The sequence below is a fragment of the Erpetoichthys calabaricus genome, chromosome 14 (assembly GCF_900747795.2).
Source record: "Erpetoichthys calabaricus chromosome 14, fErpCal1.3, whole genome shotgun sequence".
NCBI classification, from domain to species: Eukaryota; Metazoa; Chordata; class Cladistia; order Polypteriformes; family Polypteridae; genus Erpetoichthys; species Erpetoichthys calabaricus.
This window is the reverse complement of record NC_041407.2, coordinates 53,537,878-53,554,704: the sequence shown is the minus strand read 5'-3', so window position 1 is coordinate 53,554,704 and position 16,827 is coordinate 53,537,878. Positions and strand designations below refer to the sequence as shown.

At 36.8% G+C, this 16,827-nt stretch overlaps 1 protein-coding gene across 1 annotated transcript in view; it reads right to left on the bottom strand.

The window, feature by feature from the left end:
• The window catches only part of angpt2b (angiopoietin 2b), a 99,739-nt gene extending 83,180 nt beyond the window's left edge, over nucleotides 1-16,559 (bottom strand). Inside the window, exon 1 of the mRNA XM_028818910.2 lies at nucleotides 15,782-16,559. Coding sequence (XP_028674743.2) covers nucleotides 15,782-16,069 — 288 coding nt within the window. The 5' untranslated portion in view covers nucleotides 16,070-16,559. The remainder of the gene's footprint in view (nucleotides 1-15,781) is intronic.
• Nucleotides 16,560-16,827: the final 268 nt, after the last annotated feature.

Below are 16,827 nucleotides of genomic sequence, written 5' to 3'. Positions count from 1 at the left end.
AAGTTAAAGTTTATGATATACAGAATGATAGACTGAGGATTAACACTGCAATAAAAGGACCAGTCTTTCTGTATTGATAATTTTAAGGTGTAATGTATAAACCTGTAATGTATGGCTGCAAAAGAAAAATGATTATTTTCATTATAGATTAACCTGTAGAGTATTTTCTTAATTGATCAATTAGTTGTTTTTCCATAAAATGTCAGAAAAAGATGAACAATGTTGATCACTGTTTCCCAAGGTGATGTCCTCAATTCACGTTTTCTTTCTCCAACCAAACAGTTCATAACCTGAAGAGAGGGCTAAAGAAATCAGAAAATATTCACATCTGAGTAGCTGGAATCAGAGAATGTGTACATTTTCTTCTTAAAATGCCTCAAAACAATTATTCAACTAGCAAACTACTTGGCACTTAATTTAGTGGTTGGCAACTACTTGATTAATCAATTAATCATTGCAGCTCCACTTTAAAGTAGGATTATTGTACTAACATACAGTTAGGTCCATAAATATTTGGACAGAGACAACTTTTTTCTAATTTTGGTTCTGTACATTACTACAATGAATTTTAAATGAAACAACTCAGAAGCAGTTGAAGTGCAGACTTTCAGCTTTAATTCAGTGGGGTGAACAAAACGATTGCATAAAAATGTGAGGCAACTAAAGCATTTTTTTAACACAATCCCTTCATTTCAGGGGCTCAAAAGTAATTGGACAATTGACTCAAAGGCTATTTCAAAGGCAGGTGTGGGCAAGTCCGTCGTTATGTCATTATCAATTAAGCAGATAAAAGGCCTGGAATTGATTTGAGGTGTGGTGCTTGCATGTGGAAGATTTTGCTGTGAACAGACAACATGCGGTCAAAGGAGCTCTCCATGCAGGTGAAAGAAGCCATCCTTAAGCTGCGAAAACATAAAAAACCCATCCGAGAAATTGCTACAATATTATGAGTTGCAAAATCTACAGTTTGGTACATCCTAAGAAAGAAAGCAAGCACTGGTGAACTCAGCAACGCAAAAAGACCTGGACGTCCACAGAAGACAACAGTGATGGATGATCGCAGAATCATTTCCATGGTGAAGAGAAACCCCTTCACAACAGCCAACCAAGTGAACAACACTCTTCCAGGGTCGGCGTATCGATATCCAAGTCTATCATAAAGAGAAGACTGCATGAAAAGTAAATACAGAGGGTGCACTGCAAGGTGCAAGCCACTCATAAGCCTCAAGAATAGAAAGGCTAGATTGGACTTTGCTAAAGAACATCTAAAAAACCCAGCACAGTTCTGGAAAAACATTCTTTGGACAGATGAAACCAAGATCAACCTCTACCAGAATGATGGCAAGAAGAAAGTATGGAGAAGGTGTGGAACAGCTCATTATCCAAAGCATACCACATCATCTGTAAAACACGATGGAGGCAGTGTGATGGCTTGGGCGTGCATGGCTGCCAGTGGCACTGGGACACTAGTGTTTATTGATGATGTGACACAGGACAGAAGCAGCCGAATGAATTCTGAGGTGTTCAGAGACATACTGTCTGTTCAAATCCAGCTAAATGCATTCAAATTGATTGGGTGGCGTTTCATGATACATATGGACAATGACCCAAAACATACAGCCAAAGCAACCCAGGAGTTTATTAAAGCAAAGAAGTGGAAAATTATTGAATGGCCAAGTCAGTCACTTGATCTTAACCCAATTGAGCATGCATTTCACTTGTTGAAGACTAAACTTCAGACAGAAAGGCCCACAAACAAACAGCAACTGAAAGCCGCTGCAGTAAAGGCCTGGCAGAGCATTAAAAAGGAGGAAACCCAGCATCTGGTGATGTCCATGAGTTCAGGACTTCAGGCCGTCATTGCCAGCAAAGGGTTTTCAACCAAGTATTAGAAATGAACATTTTATTTCCAGTTATTTAATTTTTCCAATTACTTTTGAGCCCCTGAAATGAAGGGATTGTGTTAAAAAAATGCTTTAGTTGCCTCACATTTTAATGCAATCGTTTTGTTCACCCCACTGAATTAAAGCTGAAAGTCTGCACTTCAACTGCATCTGAGTTGTTTCATTTAAAATTCATTGTGGTAATGTACAGAACCAAAATTAGAAAAAAGTTGTCTCTGTCCAAATATTTATGGACCTAACTGTAGTTGGTCAGTCTAAAAAAGGGCAAAGTAAGTTTCTTTATTAATCTTATGTAAGAATTAAAAAATGTAAGATTAATTAAGAGCATGTTTTTCGGATTTTTACTTTTTCAGACAAGGCACAACTCTCATCATAAGTGATACCTTACACTAAAGGCAACTGTCCGCCAAAGGAAAAAGTTTCATTCCAGTAATGGTGCTTCAACCAGCAAGCAATAAACATTAGGGGAAACCACTAAAGTTTCTCAGAAGAGTATTAAACATGCAGGGATAAAACTTTATTAGCCAGAGTCTGCACTGTTTGGAAAGTAGAAAAGATGAGATTTAAACCCCTGGTGCAAAAGCCTCTGCCTAATTTTACTGTGAGGTCTCGTAAAACAGTATGAAGCAAGACTGAAAGAAAAAAATACAACAGAAATTAGGGCAAATTTAAGCAAAGCAGTGCAAAATATCAAATACCTAGCGACAATAACAGATCGCTGGACTGCACATCAGCAGAGTTTTATTAGAGTGACTGTTCATTGGATAGACCCTGACAGTCCAGAGATGCTGGGTTGTTCTTACATGCAAGTGGCTTAAAGGATACCATGCATTTGTTGTACTGGCCGGTGTCCTTAATAAAATACATCCTGAGTACAACATCCATGAGGAAATTATAAGATCCATCACTGACAATCAAGGCCTTCAGGGTTTACAATCTTGGTGAAAACAACGATACACACACAACTTGAGAAGAAAGTTCACCTGGAGAGGAAAAGTTAGAAGAACTGAATGACAATAAGAAAGTTGAGTTCTGGGATTGGAGGCAGAGGCTGCTGAAGTAGTATTTTTCATGGAGGATGAAGATGATTGCTCAGATTATCAGCTGCCAAAGCATCATTGTTGTGCCTGTTGTCTCCTCAAACTGGTCTCAACAGTGGATGCCACAAAAGCAAACTCAAATGAAACCTACAAAAATGGGTTAATATGCAGCAGGTTCTAAGTGTTTGGGAATGCCGCAACTGTACTGGAGTACATTTTTGCTTGTTTACTTGTACTTTTACTTAAGTAATTTGTTTGTGTAGTTCCTCAACAACTGCCAAAAAAGAACTCATAGCTTCAACCATAGTTTATTAGACTGAAGTCTAGACCTAAATGCAAATCGGAAAGGACTGCATTGCAGTTCATCTAATAGACTATCAGAATGAATTCTGGAAAGCAGCGGATAATGTTACTTGCACATTTAAGAATAGCAGGTATAACACAGAAAATATGGCTATGTGCTGAAACTGGTTTCTCTTCTGAATGATGATAATTTAACATTCACTGGAATAGAACAGGTTGTTTCTGTAGGGTATAATATTAAACCATTTACTTATCCACATTTAATTTTATGATAGCACAATTGGAAAATTAGCACTTTATACATCTAGTGAACTAAAGCTAGAATCTACACACTGCAGCATTAAACGTTTCTGAATGGCCAAAGGAAGTCAGGGCTTGAACCATAATAAGGATTTATTATAATTGAGTTAAAAAATTCTTACTGCATGATATGAGGTGAAAACCCAGCACACTTGGTTTCCAGTGGTGATGAACAAAACAGCTAAGTTTTGTTTCATATACAGGTTTGAAAAGTTGTCTCTAAATTTGGTTGTGGATTCAGCTTTGCTATTGCTCTTATTAATGGATTAAACATCAAAAATGCCTGCAAAAGATCAAGCTGTCCCATCTTTTAAGACAGACAATGTACATGTGACAGCACACAAGCAACAGATGGTTAAGAACATTATTGTCTTGTTTCAGTTTGCTGAAAGAGTAGGATTACATTATGATTTAACAGCATGAAATTACTTTGCAAGTAAAGTGAGCTTGTCTTTTGTAGAAACACATGGGTCTGCAAATTCATTCCTGAGCTTTGGCAGATTTTAAAATTAGTAATTTAGCTGCAAATAAAGTTTTTGATGGCAACATGACCTTTAAAAATATGAAAACTTGTATTTCCCTTAATAATAAGAAAATGAAGATTGCAGGGATACTTTCTGAATATGTTACACATTGGTGATGTGGCTTTTGTGAGAAAGAGGTTTGTGGAAAATGATGCAAGACTGTTTTAGGAGCGTTGCTCACAGATTTTACATAGTTGCTTACAAAAAGACTAATAAGTAAAATTAAGTCATCAAAAATTAAATAAAAACTATTTAATCTGAGTGAAATACAGAACCAATTTAAGAACCTAAGAAATATGACAAACAAGAGGAGACCATTCAGTCCATCAAGCCTGTTTGTTTAGCTAATAGTTAAGTTGTCCCAATATCTCATCGAGATTCTTCTTAAAGGTTGTCAAGGTTTCTGTTTCAACAGCGTGTCTTGGTTGTTTGTTCCAGTGCCGAACAACTCTTGCAAAAAGAAGTGCATCCTAACTTCAGTCTTAAACGCTCTTCCCTTTGATTTCCACTGATGTCCTCGAGTATGTGATTCACCCTTAAGCTAAAAGAATGTCACTGGATCTTCTTTGTCAGTTCCTTTGAGGATTTTAAATTACTGGATTAAGTCCCCACACAGTCAGTCTACTCTGCACAGCTTCAAGTGCTGCTCTTGTACCACGTACCATGTCTTTCTTGTACCATGGTGACCAGAACTGCACACAATCCTTCAGTTGCAGTCTTACTAGTGCATTATATGGTTTGAGCATAATGTCCCTTGACTTAAACTCAACACTTTATGGTATAACCTAACATTTTATTTGCCATTTTAATTGCTTTTGTACATTACTTAGTTGATGAAAATATTTTTGTATTTGTATATACCCCTAAATCCTTTTCAGAGGTTGCTTCCTATATGACAGTGCCTTCCATTTTGTATTTATAATTGATGTTCCTTTTGCCCATGTAGCACTCTGCACTTTTCTACATTAAACTGCATTTTCCAAGTATTTGCGCAGTTCTAAAGCTTGTCCAGGTCTTCTTTAATTGTTTTTGCTGCCTCCTCAGTGTCTGTCATCCCTCCAATTTTAGTGTTATCTGTCAATTTCAAAGGTTCACTAACTATACCAGAATACAGTAATCCCTCGCTATATCGCGCTTCGACTTTTGCGGCTTCACTCTATCGCGGATTTTATATGTAAGCATATTTAAATATATATCGCGGATTTTTTGCTGGTTCGCGGATTTCTGCGGACAATGGGTCTTTTAATTTCTGGTACATGCTTCCTCAGTTGGTTTGCCCAGTTGATTTCATACAAGGGACGCTATTGGCAGATGGCTGAAAAGCTACCCAACCAGAGCGCGTATTACGTATTAAATAAAACTCCTCAAATATATTGTGAGCACGGGGGCTGTTCGCACCCCTAGGGGATACGGCAGCTCCTCAATAAACACTGAAAGATTACCTTCACATTGCTCTCTTTTTTTGCTGGGCTTACATATGGCTGATTTGTCAAGCGATATGCTTCCCGCACTGTGCTTCGCGTACTTAAAAGATCAAACAGCACGTATTGATTTTTGATTATTTGCTTTCTCGCTCTGACATTTTCTGCTCCTGATGGAGGGGGTGTGAGCAGGGGGGCTGTTCGCACCCCTAGACGATACGGACGCTCGTCTAAAAATGCTGAAAGATTGCCTTCACTTTGCTCCATTCTGTGCAGCTGCTTTATCAAGCGACATGCTTCCTGCACGGTGCTTCGCATACTTAAAAGCTCGAAGGGCACGCATTGATTTTTGATTGTTTGTTTGTTTTTCTCTGTCTCTCTCTGACATTCTCTGCTCCTGACGAAGGGGGTGTGAGCAGAGGGGCTGTTCGCACACTGACCTAGAGAATACGGACGCTCCTCTAAAAAATGCTGAAAGACTACCTTTACATTGTACCGGCGGTGCTTCGCATACTTAAAAACTCAAAGGGCACGTATTGATTTTTGATTGTTTGTTTGTTTTTCTGTCTCTTTCTGACATTCTCTGCTCCTGACGAAGGGGGGGGGGGGGGGGGGTGTGAGCAGAGGGGCTGTTCGCACACTGACCTAGAGGATACGGACGCTCCTTTAAAAAATGCTGAAAGACTACCTTTACATTGTACCGGCGGTACTTAAAAGCCAAACAGCCCTATTGATTTTTGTTTGCTTTTTTCTCTCTCTCTTTGACATTCTCTGCTCCTGACGCGCACTCCTTTGAAGAGGAAGATATGTTTGCATTCTTTTAATTGTGAGACGGAACTGTCATCTCTGTCTTGTCATGGAGCACAGTTTAAACTTTTGAAAAAGAGACAAATGTTTGTTTGCAGTGTTTGAATAAAGTTCCTGTCTCTCTACAACTTCCTGTGTTTCTGTGCAAATCTGTGACCCAAGAATGACAATATGAAAATAACCATATAAACATATGGTTTCTACTTCGCGGATTTTCACCTTTCACGGGGGGTTCTGGAACGCGACCCCCGCGATCGAGGAGGGATTACTGTAAATGTCATTAATATTGTGATGTGTGAGTCCCTGTCTTGCACCCCAAAACACGAGGATGAGTCTCAATACTTTAGCAAAACCAGCTTTATTCAGCTTGGAACAGGAACAGCACGGTTATTTGTTGTAGCGGGATCTACCACACTCCTATACACAGACACAGCAGTCAGGCAGGGTCGTGGCCAAGTAATACTGTTCCCTGCATTTATAATGCTCCTTGCATCACCCATCGATGACAGGCACTTATAGCACTAACGTGGTCGGCTTGGATTTGCTTTTGCTGCAAGCCGGTACAGCGCTGGGAGCGTACGGTTGCCCTGGCAACTGATAGGCTGTCTTCCACAGACACGGCGATCGTGCTTCAGGACACTTTTCAGCATGTTGTCCCATTGGAGGGAGTCCCAAAAAGGTTTAAAAATCAGTAAAAGTAGTGGACCAAGAACAGTGCCCTGTGGAACTCAACTGCTCTATGTGGAGAATTCTCCTTTTATCTGTACTCTGTCACCTACCGGTTAACCAACTAGACCTCCAGCTTCTTGTTTCAGAATTCATCTTTCGTGTGGGACTGTATGAAAGACTTTTTGAAAGTCTAAGTAAATTATGTTGTATGGTGTGTTTCATCAACTATTCCAGTGGCTTCTTAAAAAAAATCTAAAAGATTGGTTTGGCAGGATCTTCCTCTCATAAACTCATGTTGGTTGTTATTAAACGAGTTTTGAACAGAACTGTGCAATATGAAACAGTCTGTGCTGTTGTTTTTTTGTCTTTTTAACCATGTCTAAGTGAAAAGTTGGAGAGAGTTCAAGAAATACATTGAAGAAATGTTGTTTGGGGTTTAAAGCGAAAGCTGACGTTTTGTTAAAATGGACTTGCCGCGTAGCACTGGACAGTGCTTCTGGGAGAATCTTTAACTACTCGGAGACAGAATGATGTAATTTGTAAAATATGTTTGAAATCAGGATCTTTTAATAAACTGACTTTAGGGAAAGCATAGAGTGGCTAGAAAGTGGAGCATTGCAATTTGAACCAGAAATGTCATATTGATTTGGTCACAAAACTTAAAAATCAATGAAAAGGTTTGTTGAAAAAAAAAATGTGCAGAATCTAAGTAAGGAATGTGAAGACAGAAAATACATTTTGCAGCCAAAACAATCAACACCTGACAAGGTAAAGGTTTTAATAGATAATATTTGGCAACTATAATAATAATAATAATACATTTTATTTATATAGCGCCTTTCCCATGCGCAAGGCACTTAATGAAAATAAATTCTTTTGCGTTGGCATTCCAGGATATTCCTGATCAGGTTGCCAAATACATGATAATACTGGATAGTTGGTGAAGTAAGAATTACACCTTTGAGTCTGTTGAGTGTATAAATTCAAAAATCAAAACCAATATGTTAAACGAAATTAGAAAATTAGCCTACTACACTTTGATTGTAGATGAATCAATTGTCATAACAGTTTCAAAATCATTTTTCGTATTGCATTTTGGAATGGATGCGGATCCATAAGTAAAAACTGTGTTCGCTGATATAATAAAGTTAACAGCATATGACCATTCATCTATTCTTGGGGGCTATTCAACAGTCTTATATGGAAAATAAGTTCATCTTAAACCAGATGGTAATGTTTACCTCAGTCAGCACATCAGTCATGTAGAGGACAAAACGAAAAGGTGTAGCTGTTGTTTTGCAGCAATCCATTCCACACTTACCAGAGCAACATTCCATAGCCATCAGGAGGACCTGCTTATAGATGACACTTGGAAAGACATTCCCGTAATGAGTGATATTGAGACTTTTAAAGACTACTTACAAAATTTTCTGTAGGTTATCTGCTGTTAAGAAGGAAAAATATGAAGAACTTGTCAAAGCTGCAGAAGCAGATATGATTGTGTTTAAACCACTAAGTGAGGTTCAAGATACCAATTAAGAAACAATTAAAAAACGGCACTGTAAAGACATTTTAAGATATGGTTACATTTACTAAAAACAGGATCACTTTAAGGGGTTATTTTCACTTTTGGACATTTGTGGTACATTCCAGACCTGGAGTGCTGAATATAAAAGAGGATTTTGTCTAATGAACAATATAAAAACTAAATTTTGATTTTTTTTTTTCAATAGGGGGCTTTGCCCCCTACTCGCTTTGCTCACCAACCCCCGTATTTGGTTTTCCAGATACACACTTTGAAGATTTTTTTTTCTTTGAATTGTTGCTATTTCATTAGCTTCACTTTTATTTCAGATCTTCTGTAAAAACAATATTTGTAATCTTGCGAGTCCCAATATGCTGAATCTTTTTAATGAGGTTTCTCTTTTTGGAATTTCAGCATAGACAAAACGATCTACATCATCAGCATTTAATATTTTTTTTTACAAAGTAAAAAAGTAAGTAGAGTTCTGCATTGGACTCCTGTTTGTAAAGTCATGCTATTTTCCTCTCACAGTTCCAAAAGTAGATGGGTTCACCAAGGTGATAACCCAGCTTTTGTCTAGGTTTTTGTACAAGGGCTAGACAGAACATTTTTGACTCCTGGGGTAAATTTAGGTTTTTAAATAAGCAGTCAGATAAATATATATATACATTTACTAAGTAACCAATAAATGCATGTGCGGTAAACTCCTTTTTTGAAATTCTCAAGATTCTTTATTTGTCACATGCATAGTTATACAGGACAACACGCAGTGAAGTGCATCCTGATCCACTTATCCAAAACTGTGCAAAGTTAGAAGAATATCAGTTAGATTAACAAAAAGTCATAGATCGTAAGATAACAGTATAGTAGAACATAATAAATAAGTAAAATTATGTGAATAAAGTAGAATTAAGTGTTAAGGTGCAATAGTGTAGTAATTATTGTGCAATACCAAAGTTAGACTGGTGCATAGTTAAATGAGGCACTTTGTTTGTTTGCGCTACTGCGATCTTTACTTTACTTTTTTACTTTTTTATATTTTCTAATTTTCCTACTTTCATATCCTTTAACTTTCTCCACATGTGTATAGCGCCAACCTTTTTTTTTTTCTAATTTCCCTGGTTTCATTGTCTCTAACCTGCTCTGCATGTGTTTAGCGTCAACGTTTGTAAACGTCTCTATGAAGTTCTACTTTGTCTTTTACTCACTGTCATTTAATTCTGAGCCGGATTGGATGTGCTTTTTTTTCAATTCTGCTTGTTCTGGGCTGATAATTACTTTCCTTATTTTCTGATTTTGCACCTCGATTATTCTTTTTTGCTCTTTTTTCAGTCCAATGCATTTGAATCTCTTTTCTCCACTCTTTTCTTTCTTCTTCGTTTAATCGTCGATGTTTCATTTCTACCCTATTCATTTCTACCATAATGACCTTATACACTTTATATGCACTGAGAGCCCTGGAGCTGTGTGTGCTGCATAACTGCCTTTACACTACTGATTTGGTTTTTTTTTTGATATTGCTTGTAAGTAGGGTGTGTCTTGCAAGACTCTTGTTCTATGTTCCCGTGAGACGCACCGTGGCAGGTCTCTTTCGTCTCGCGGGTCTTTAAATTATCTTCCGAGAAAGATCATGTATCGTAGACTATCAGGACAGGGGACAGGATTTCTTTTTATAATAGATAGAAATGCTAAGCATCATTTTAAATTCTGGAGACTATTAATATCGAGAGAGTTTATAACTTAAGAAAGACAGAACAGTTCAGAAGAGAAACATTTTGAATATTCAGTAAAATTCGAGTAGAAATAATCTTCTTATAAAAAACTTTTTTATATCACTTCAGTTCATTTTTCGACATTTAACATTAAGTATGCAATACTGTAAATAATCATGTGTATGATGGTTTTTTTTGCTACACTGTATACAGAAATTCATTGCTAAGACTAACAATTCAAAAATTGTTAGTTTTTAGAATTTGTTACTCACTCAAAGAAAAAAATTGCATACAGCAGGCACTTCTTAGAAGGAACATTTGGTGTACACACTAGATATTTGGTCAAGGGTACTGACAATGTTGATGTCTGTGTTTATAGTTAAAGAAATGGAGATGACAGATATGTTTCAGTTTATCCTGTGAACTTTTCAACAATTCTATGCAATAAAAGGGGAAATGAAATGTGAAAACCTACATACCTTATTTTGTTAATAAATGTGTCAACATTAGGAAGAAGACCACAGTTTTTAAGTTAATACGTCAAACATGTAAGCAAGCTCAGCGTTTCATGGAACGCTGTTTCTGCCACGTTTGCAAATACCACTTAACACAATATAAATGATATAATTTTAAACCATTGCACATGCACTGCATGCCTGCCCCTCCCCTCCAAAAAAGCACACCTTAGTGTTTCAAAATAAGCAATCAGCATCAGTGCTTTAATGTTGTGAGCACCTAATCAGAATTTTCATGACACTGACAAAGGTGAGCCATAAAATGTAGATGCACTCCCCGTGTAATAAAACATACACTTGAAAACTTAGATTTAAGAAAAAATTAAGGCAGGACTTGGAAAGTGAAGAGAAAGTCTAAAATCCCTGAAACAGTCTGACCAAGTTCTTCAGATACTTTCTTATATTCAAAGAGCAAACTACATACATTACTGGAAGATTAAAGCAATTCTGGTATAATCTTGATGACAAACCTTTCGCATGCCCTGATGAGTCTTGTTACAAGAACATTTTACTTGGTAAAAGTGGTGTGGGGGCACAAGGAAAAGTTTTGCATTGCCCGTTTCCACTTTTTCATTATACTCTGGTGATTCTGCCAATACCTTAGTCTCTGTCTGAGCCTAATGTATTATGAAGAACTTCACATTATTATGATCAAAAGGATTGCAAGCATAAACGGTATGAGCTAACTGTATGCTGGGCACAGTTTATCCTTCTACCTAATATACTAAATGAGTCTTTTTTTTTTTTTTTGCATTCTAAGTACTTGCGGGGATTAAATTAGATTTCTAGATTTTAGGACCCGTCTAGAAATTTTTAATTCCAAGATAATTATTTAAATCCCTCAGGCTATCTTCAGACATATTGGTGTTTTTTCTGAGTTAAAATGAAAACAAAGAGGGTTATAATTTTGAATATCCTGAAAAAAAACATTTGTGAGTGCCCAAAAAAGCAGAGTAGAAGTTTAAGTTATTATACACGTCCAAACATACTGTATACACAGTGTAATGCTTAAATAAACACATATTTAACATAACAAGACTTCTTGTTCCAATAACATTATTCAAGTGTTTTGGCCAATATTTTAATAACATTAATCTTATTTTTTATAAGACTTTTTCATGGAACAGTGTTTAGCACTTCTGTCCCACAACTCCAGCAACCTGTATTAAATTTCTGACCCAGTAAATATTTGTGTGGAATCTGCATATTCTCTCCATGTTTGACATTCATGTTATGTTATCTGTAAAACCTAAATTGCTCTTGTGTGAGTAGAAATGCCCTGTAGTAGTCAGGCAAACCATCCAAGGTTTTCAGATATGGTTACATTTACTAAAAACAGGATCACTTTAAAGGGTTATTTTCACTTTTGGACATTTGTGGTACATTCTAGACCTGGAGTGCTGAATGTAAAAGAGGATTTTGTCTAATGAACAATATAAAAACAAAATCTAGAATTTTATTTAATGCCAAGCATCATTTTAAATTCTGGACACAGTTAATGTTGATAGAGTTTATAACTTAAGGAAGACAGAACAGTTCAGAAGAGAAACATTTTGAATAATCAGTAAAATTCTGAGTAGAAATAATATTTTTCTAAAAAACTTTGTTATATCACTTCAGTTCATTTTTTGATATTTAACATTAAATATGCAATACAGTAAATAATCATGTGTATGATAGTTTGTTGTGTTACATACAGATATTCATTGCTAAGTCGCTCAAAAATTGTTGGTTTTTAGAATTTTAATTCCTGTGTGTTTATGTCTGGAAAATGGATGGTCAGAATGTACAGTATATTAGAATATTAAAACAGTACAGACTTTTCATTCCAATAAAACTAACTAATGCTATTCATCTAATTTCTCAAAAATAACTTTTAGTTTTTAAGGTTCCCAAAGTCCTACTGTCTACCACACTACTTGGTAACTGATTCAATGTGTCTATGGTCTTGTGTGTAAAGAAAAACTCACTAGTTTATCAAATCTACCCTTAACAAGTTGCACTCTGTATCCCCATGTTCTTGTTAAACAGCTGGGATTCACTGTATTGATTCTTTTCATAATAAGGTGTCACAACGTTCATCTTCATACATGCAAGATCTTTGAAATATAATGTATGTGCCCCATAATACAGTACATCTACAGGCCTCAGCAGCCACTACAGAATAGAAGAAGAATAGAAGGAGAATCTGTTGCACTTTAGTATAACTACTGGATTAGAAATGAACTACACTTGCAGTATACTAAATGGTTGAAAAGCTGCGGTCTGATCATGGTGTATGTACCTATTGTATCCCTTGTCTGTGCATTCAGGTAAAAGAATCTGTTTAATCTGCTGCTGTCTCTTTCCTATTACTTTTGTCCAGAGGTTGAAAATCCACAAAATTGCAACTGGATTTTGATGAATGTGACTGCGGCTTAGAATGAAAGATGGGACTCTATTCTATAATGCGGTCCCTGGTTTCTATCAATCTAAAACAATGCTGTGTAACAATGTTTTAAAGGATATGCACTATTTGTAATTAGGTTTTTATTTTGATTTTTTTAATTTGGGGATAAGAGAAACTATGGAATATGACATTGTCACTATTAAGGGGTTTTATGTGGCTACAGATCATTTGTTGCTTATGTACATCCATTTTATGCCTGATGTGTCATGTAGAGCATGTACATGTTTGTTATAAATTACTCTAAAACTAAGATATGGACAATACTCTTGTAACATGACATCTGTCTCTTTGAGCAATACTGTATGCTCCAATTTGTTTTTTACAATAAATTTTTCACATAAAGGTTTCATACTGTACAAATTAAGTCATATAATGTTTTCTGACACCAACCTTTGTTCCACATTGACTTCTATGAACGTTAATTGCCAGATATAGTCCAGAATTTGTCTTTAATCTAACACCTTATTTCATCACTCCCTACTTCATAATGCTTTATTTGAATTTCTCAAAAGCTCATGTCCTGCTCGAAGTCTGATTCATCAAACCTTAGGGCCTATGCCTCAATACAGCAACGTTTGCTTCATCACACCATATTGCTTAACACTGTATTGGGTAAAACCCTAATCCCTTACTCCCCCCTTTCTTTGCCTGGTCAACACTACATCCTTAATACCACTACTTAACCTAAAGTTCCTACACCTCATGACAACTATATTCTTTCTGTTCATAGCAACTGCCCTCCCACACAAAGCCACCGATATAAAACAAAGTCCTATAACACATACTTGTGGTACTGAATAGAATCAAGTGCATGTATTGGCTTCCCCCTGTCAACCACTACTACATCTGGTAGCATAAAATAATGTGGACTGGTGAATAACTTAAGCGGAACACCCACTGGTGCTCCTAGCAGGTGTTCTTGCTTCATTCAGTCTACTGCAGTGAAACATATTTGAGCATCTTAACAGTTAATCCTGTGAAATGTTAACAATTTACTTCTGGAGTGTCTTAACTGTCTGGGTTTTTAGATTCTTATCTCCCAAAGATAAAACCTCCTATACACAGTAATCCAAAAATATTAATTTATATTTGCTCATTATTTTAAAATTTCACATCTCAGTTTTATCCATTTTTCCTTTTTTAGAAATTATTTACCTTCATTTTTTGTGATACCACTTATGTAATTTCACTTTTTAGGAATATTTTTCTACTCTCTTTTTTATTGTTTTGCTCATTTTCATACCTTGTAAACCTTATTTGGTAGTGATTCAGTGATTTTTGATAGTCTGACCTCTCTTTTAGTTAAACGACTCATTTCTGTACCCACCGAACCCTGAATTCACAAACATGCACACAGTCACTAGTTGTTTTATATACACAGTATTTAGAAATTTGGTGATATGAAGCAGGCTGTGTGAAAGCAAGAGACCAGCGTTATTTTGTTAACCAGAGCAAAAAATTCAGTTGTGTATTGGAATCTTTATAGTATGTGCAAGTAGAAAGAAGTATTTTTGTGGAATTGGCAGAAAGAACAATAAGGACACAAAGCTAAAAACTGTTTTTTACCAATGTGTTGAATGTATACTTACCAATATTGTTTGTAATAAATATTCTAATTTGTAAGTAAGCTGTTATATGAAATTGAGCCTTAGCATTCTCCAGTGGACCGGAATGCACACAAGAGACATAAAGAATGTACCTCAATTCAACTATTTTTCTCTTTCTTTCTTTCTTTCTTTCTTTCTTTCTTTCTTTCTTTCTTTCTTTCTTTCTTTCTTTCTTTCTTTCTTGTCAGTCTCAAAGTGCCATTCATTTGTCCAAAGCTCATTTTGGAATCATACAATAATTTGTAAACTGCACCATTTCAATTTAAAGAAGCTTTTTTGATTTTGCAGTCAGTGGAGGGCTTCTAGAACTTCCAGCAGTGTCCCCATTCATGTGGAATCCATTATTTGTATTCTCAACATCTGAGACTGTGATAATGGCCAATTAAAACCTATTAGAAATGTCCAACATGGGTCTGCATGTTGCAGTATACAAATCAGTTAAGCAAAATAGTTATTTTGGAGATTGCAACTTCCTCTGTTTTAAAATTTACTGTACTCCATTCATTATATAAAAATGTAAATGCAGTAAAAGGCTTTTTGAGCCTCCTTTGAAAGGGAGTAAAATTAAACGGTAGGAGTCAAAGTGTGATTTCAGAAGCCCCCACGCTCATTTCACTGTTGTTATAATAACAAAGGGAGAGAAGCAACTGCCTATATTATATTTAAGTCAGAAGTTTATTTATAAAACCAAAGCAGAAACTTTCTCATGAGAATTTTTTCTTTGGATTAATTTGTGACTGCTACACTCATTTTAAAATCTATTAAAGCAAAACTGTTCCCTGGTAACTGGTGCAATTCATCAACTCTATTAATTACATAATCTTGCCGTCCCATGCATAAGAAGGCTACCTTGTCTCAGGTATATAACCAGATGGCTTCTCTTCCAATTGGGCTGACAGCACTTGATGAGCTCTAATATGCTGCACCTCCCAGAAGCCAATAACTTTGATTTGTCTTATGTGACATCCTCTTGAAAAAAAACTTAGCAAAGAAAACTTCTCATACCTTTTGCAGCCACTGAGTGTTATTCTCCAACACACTTTCAAGTGCTTCAAGTCGTTTTTTTGGCCATTGCTCTTCTGCTGTTGCAGGTGGAGGTGAGTCTTGCTGCAGTGAGTTGCTCACATGATAACTGTGACCACTCCGACAGTGGTCCACCTCAGGCAGAAGGAAAGTGAAGCTGCAGGGCCCGTGTTGCAGGCGATGGTGGCGTCGCTCGGCTACTGATGCAGTTGTCCATGGATTACTCATCCCAATTAACCAGCTGACAAAAAGAAATATAAGTCTCACCATTGTGCAGGTGATAAAGGCCTAATTCACAAGAGAAAAGTGAAATACAATTGAAATACTGCTAAACTTCTTGACAGAGTTGTCTCACTGAGTCTCTGTGCTCTTGCCCTGGTCTGTTTCTGCTTTCTAAGTTCTTTAAGTCTTGCACTACCACTGTGCTGACATGTGTTTTATGACAGCTTGATGTCGAGTGGCTGCCAAGAATTTAGTCCTGAGCCTGGATTGAGTGGATAATGCACTGGATTGCTTCCTGTGTTTCCCAGAGCTATGCCCTGTGTAGCTCCTGCAGGAAGAAGCCTTGTTTCTTCTTGTTTTCCTTTTCCACTCAAATGCCTGAGAGAAAGAGAGAGAGAGAGAGAGAGCAAGAGAGAGCGAGAGAGAGAGAGAGAGAGAGAGAGAGAGAGAGGGAACATCTCTCGTGTTTTCTCTCCTGAGATAACTAAGCTTGAACTCTTATGTTGCAGATGCCTGGACTGTTTCAGTGCTTAGTCAATTCCTCCTGACCCTAATCCACCCCCCCCCACCACCACTCCCAACCTTTCCTGGGTTGACTGATCGAAGCCACAGAAATGCATTGCATGATCTTTTGAATGCCTAAAACATCACAGCAGTACATTTCCCAGAAGAACAGCCCCTCTGCAGTTAAGAACTGTGTGCCTGTGTCTTAACTTACAAATACTCTGGACTTGCCAGTAATGTAAGATGACGAAGGGCATCTTGCGCCCTGGATTCATACACTGTATAGATTTACAAGTCCCATC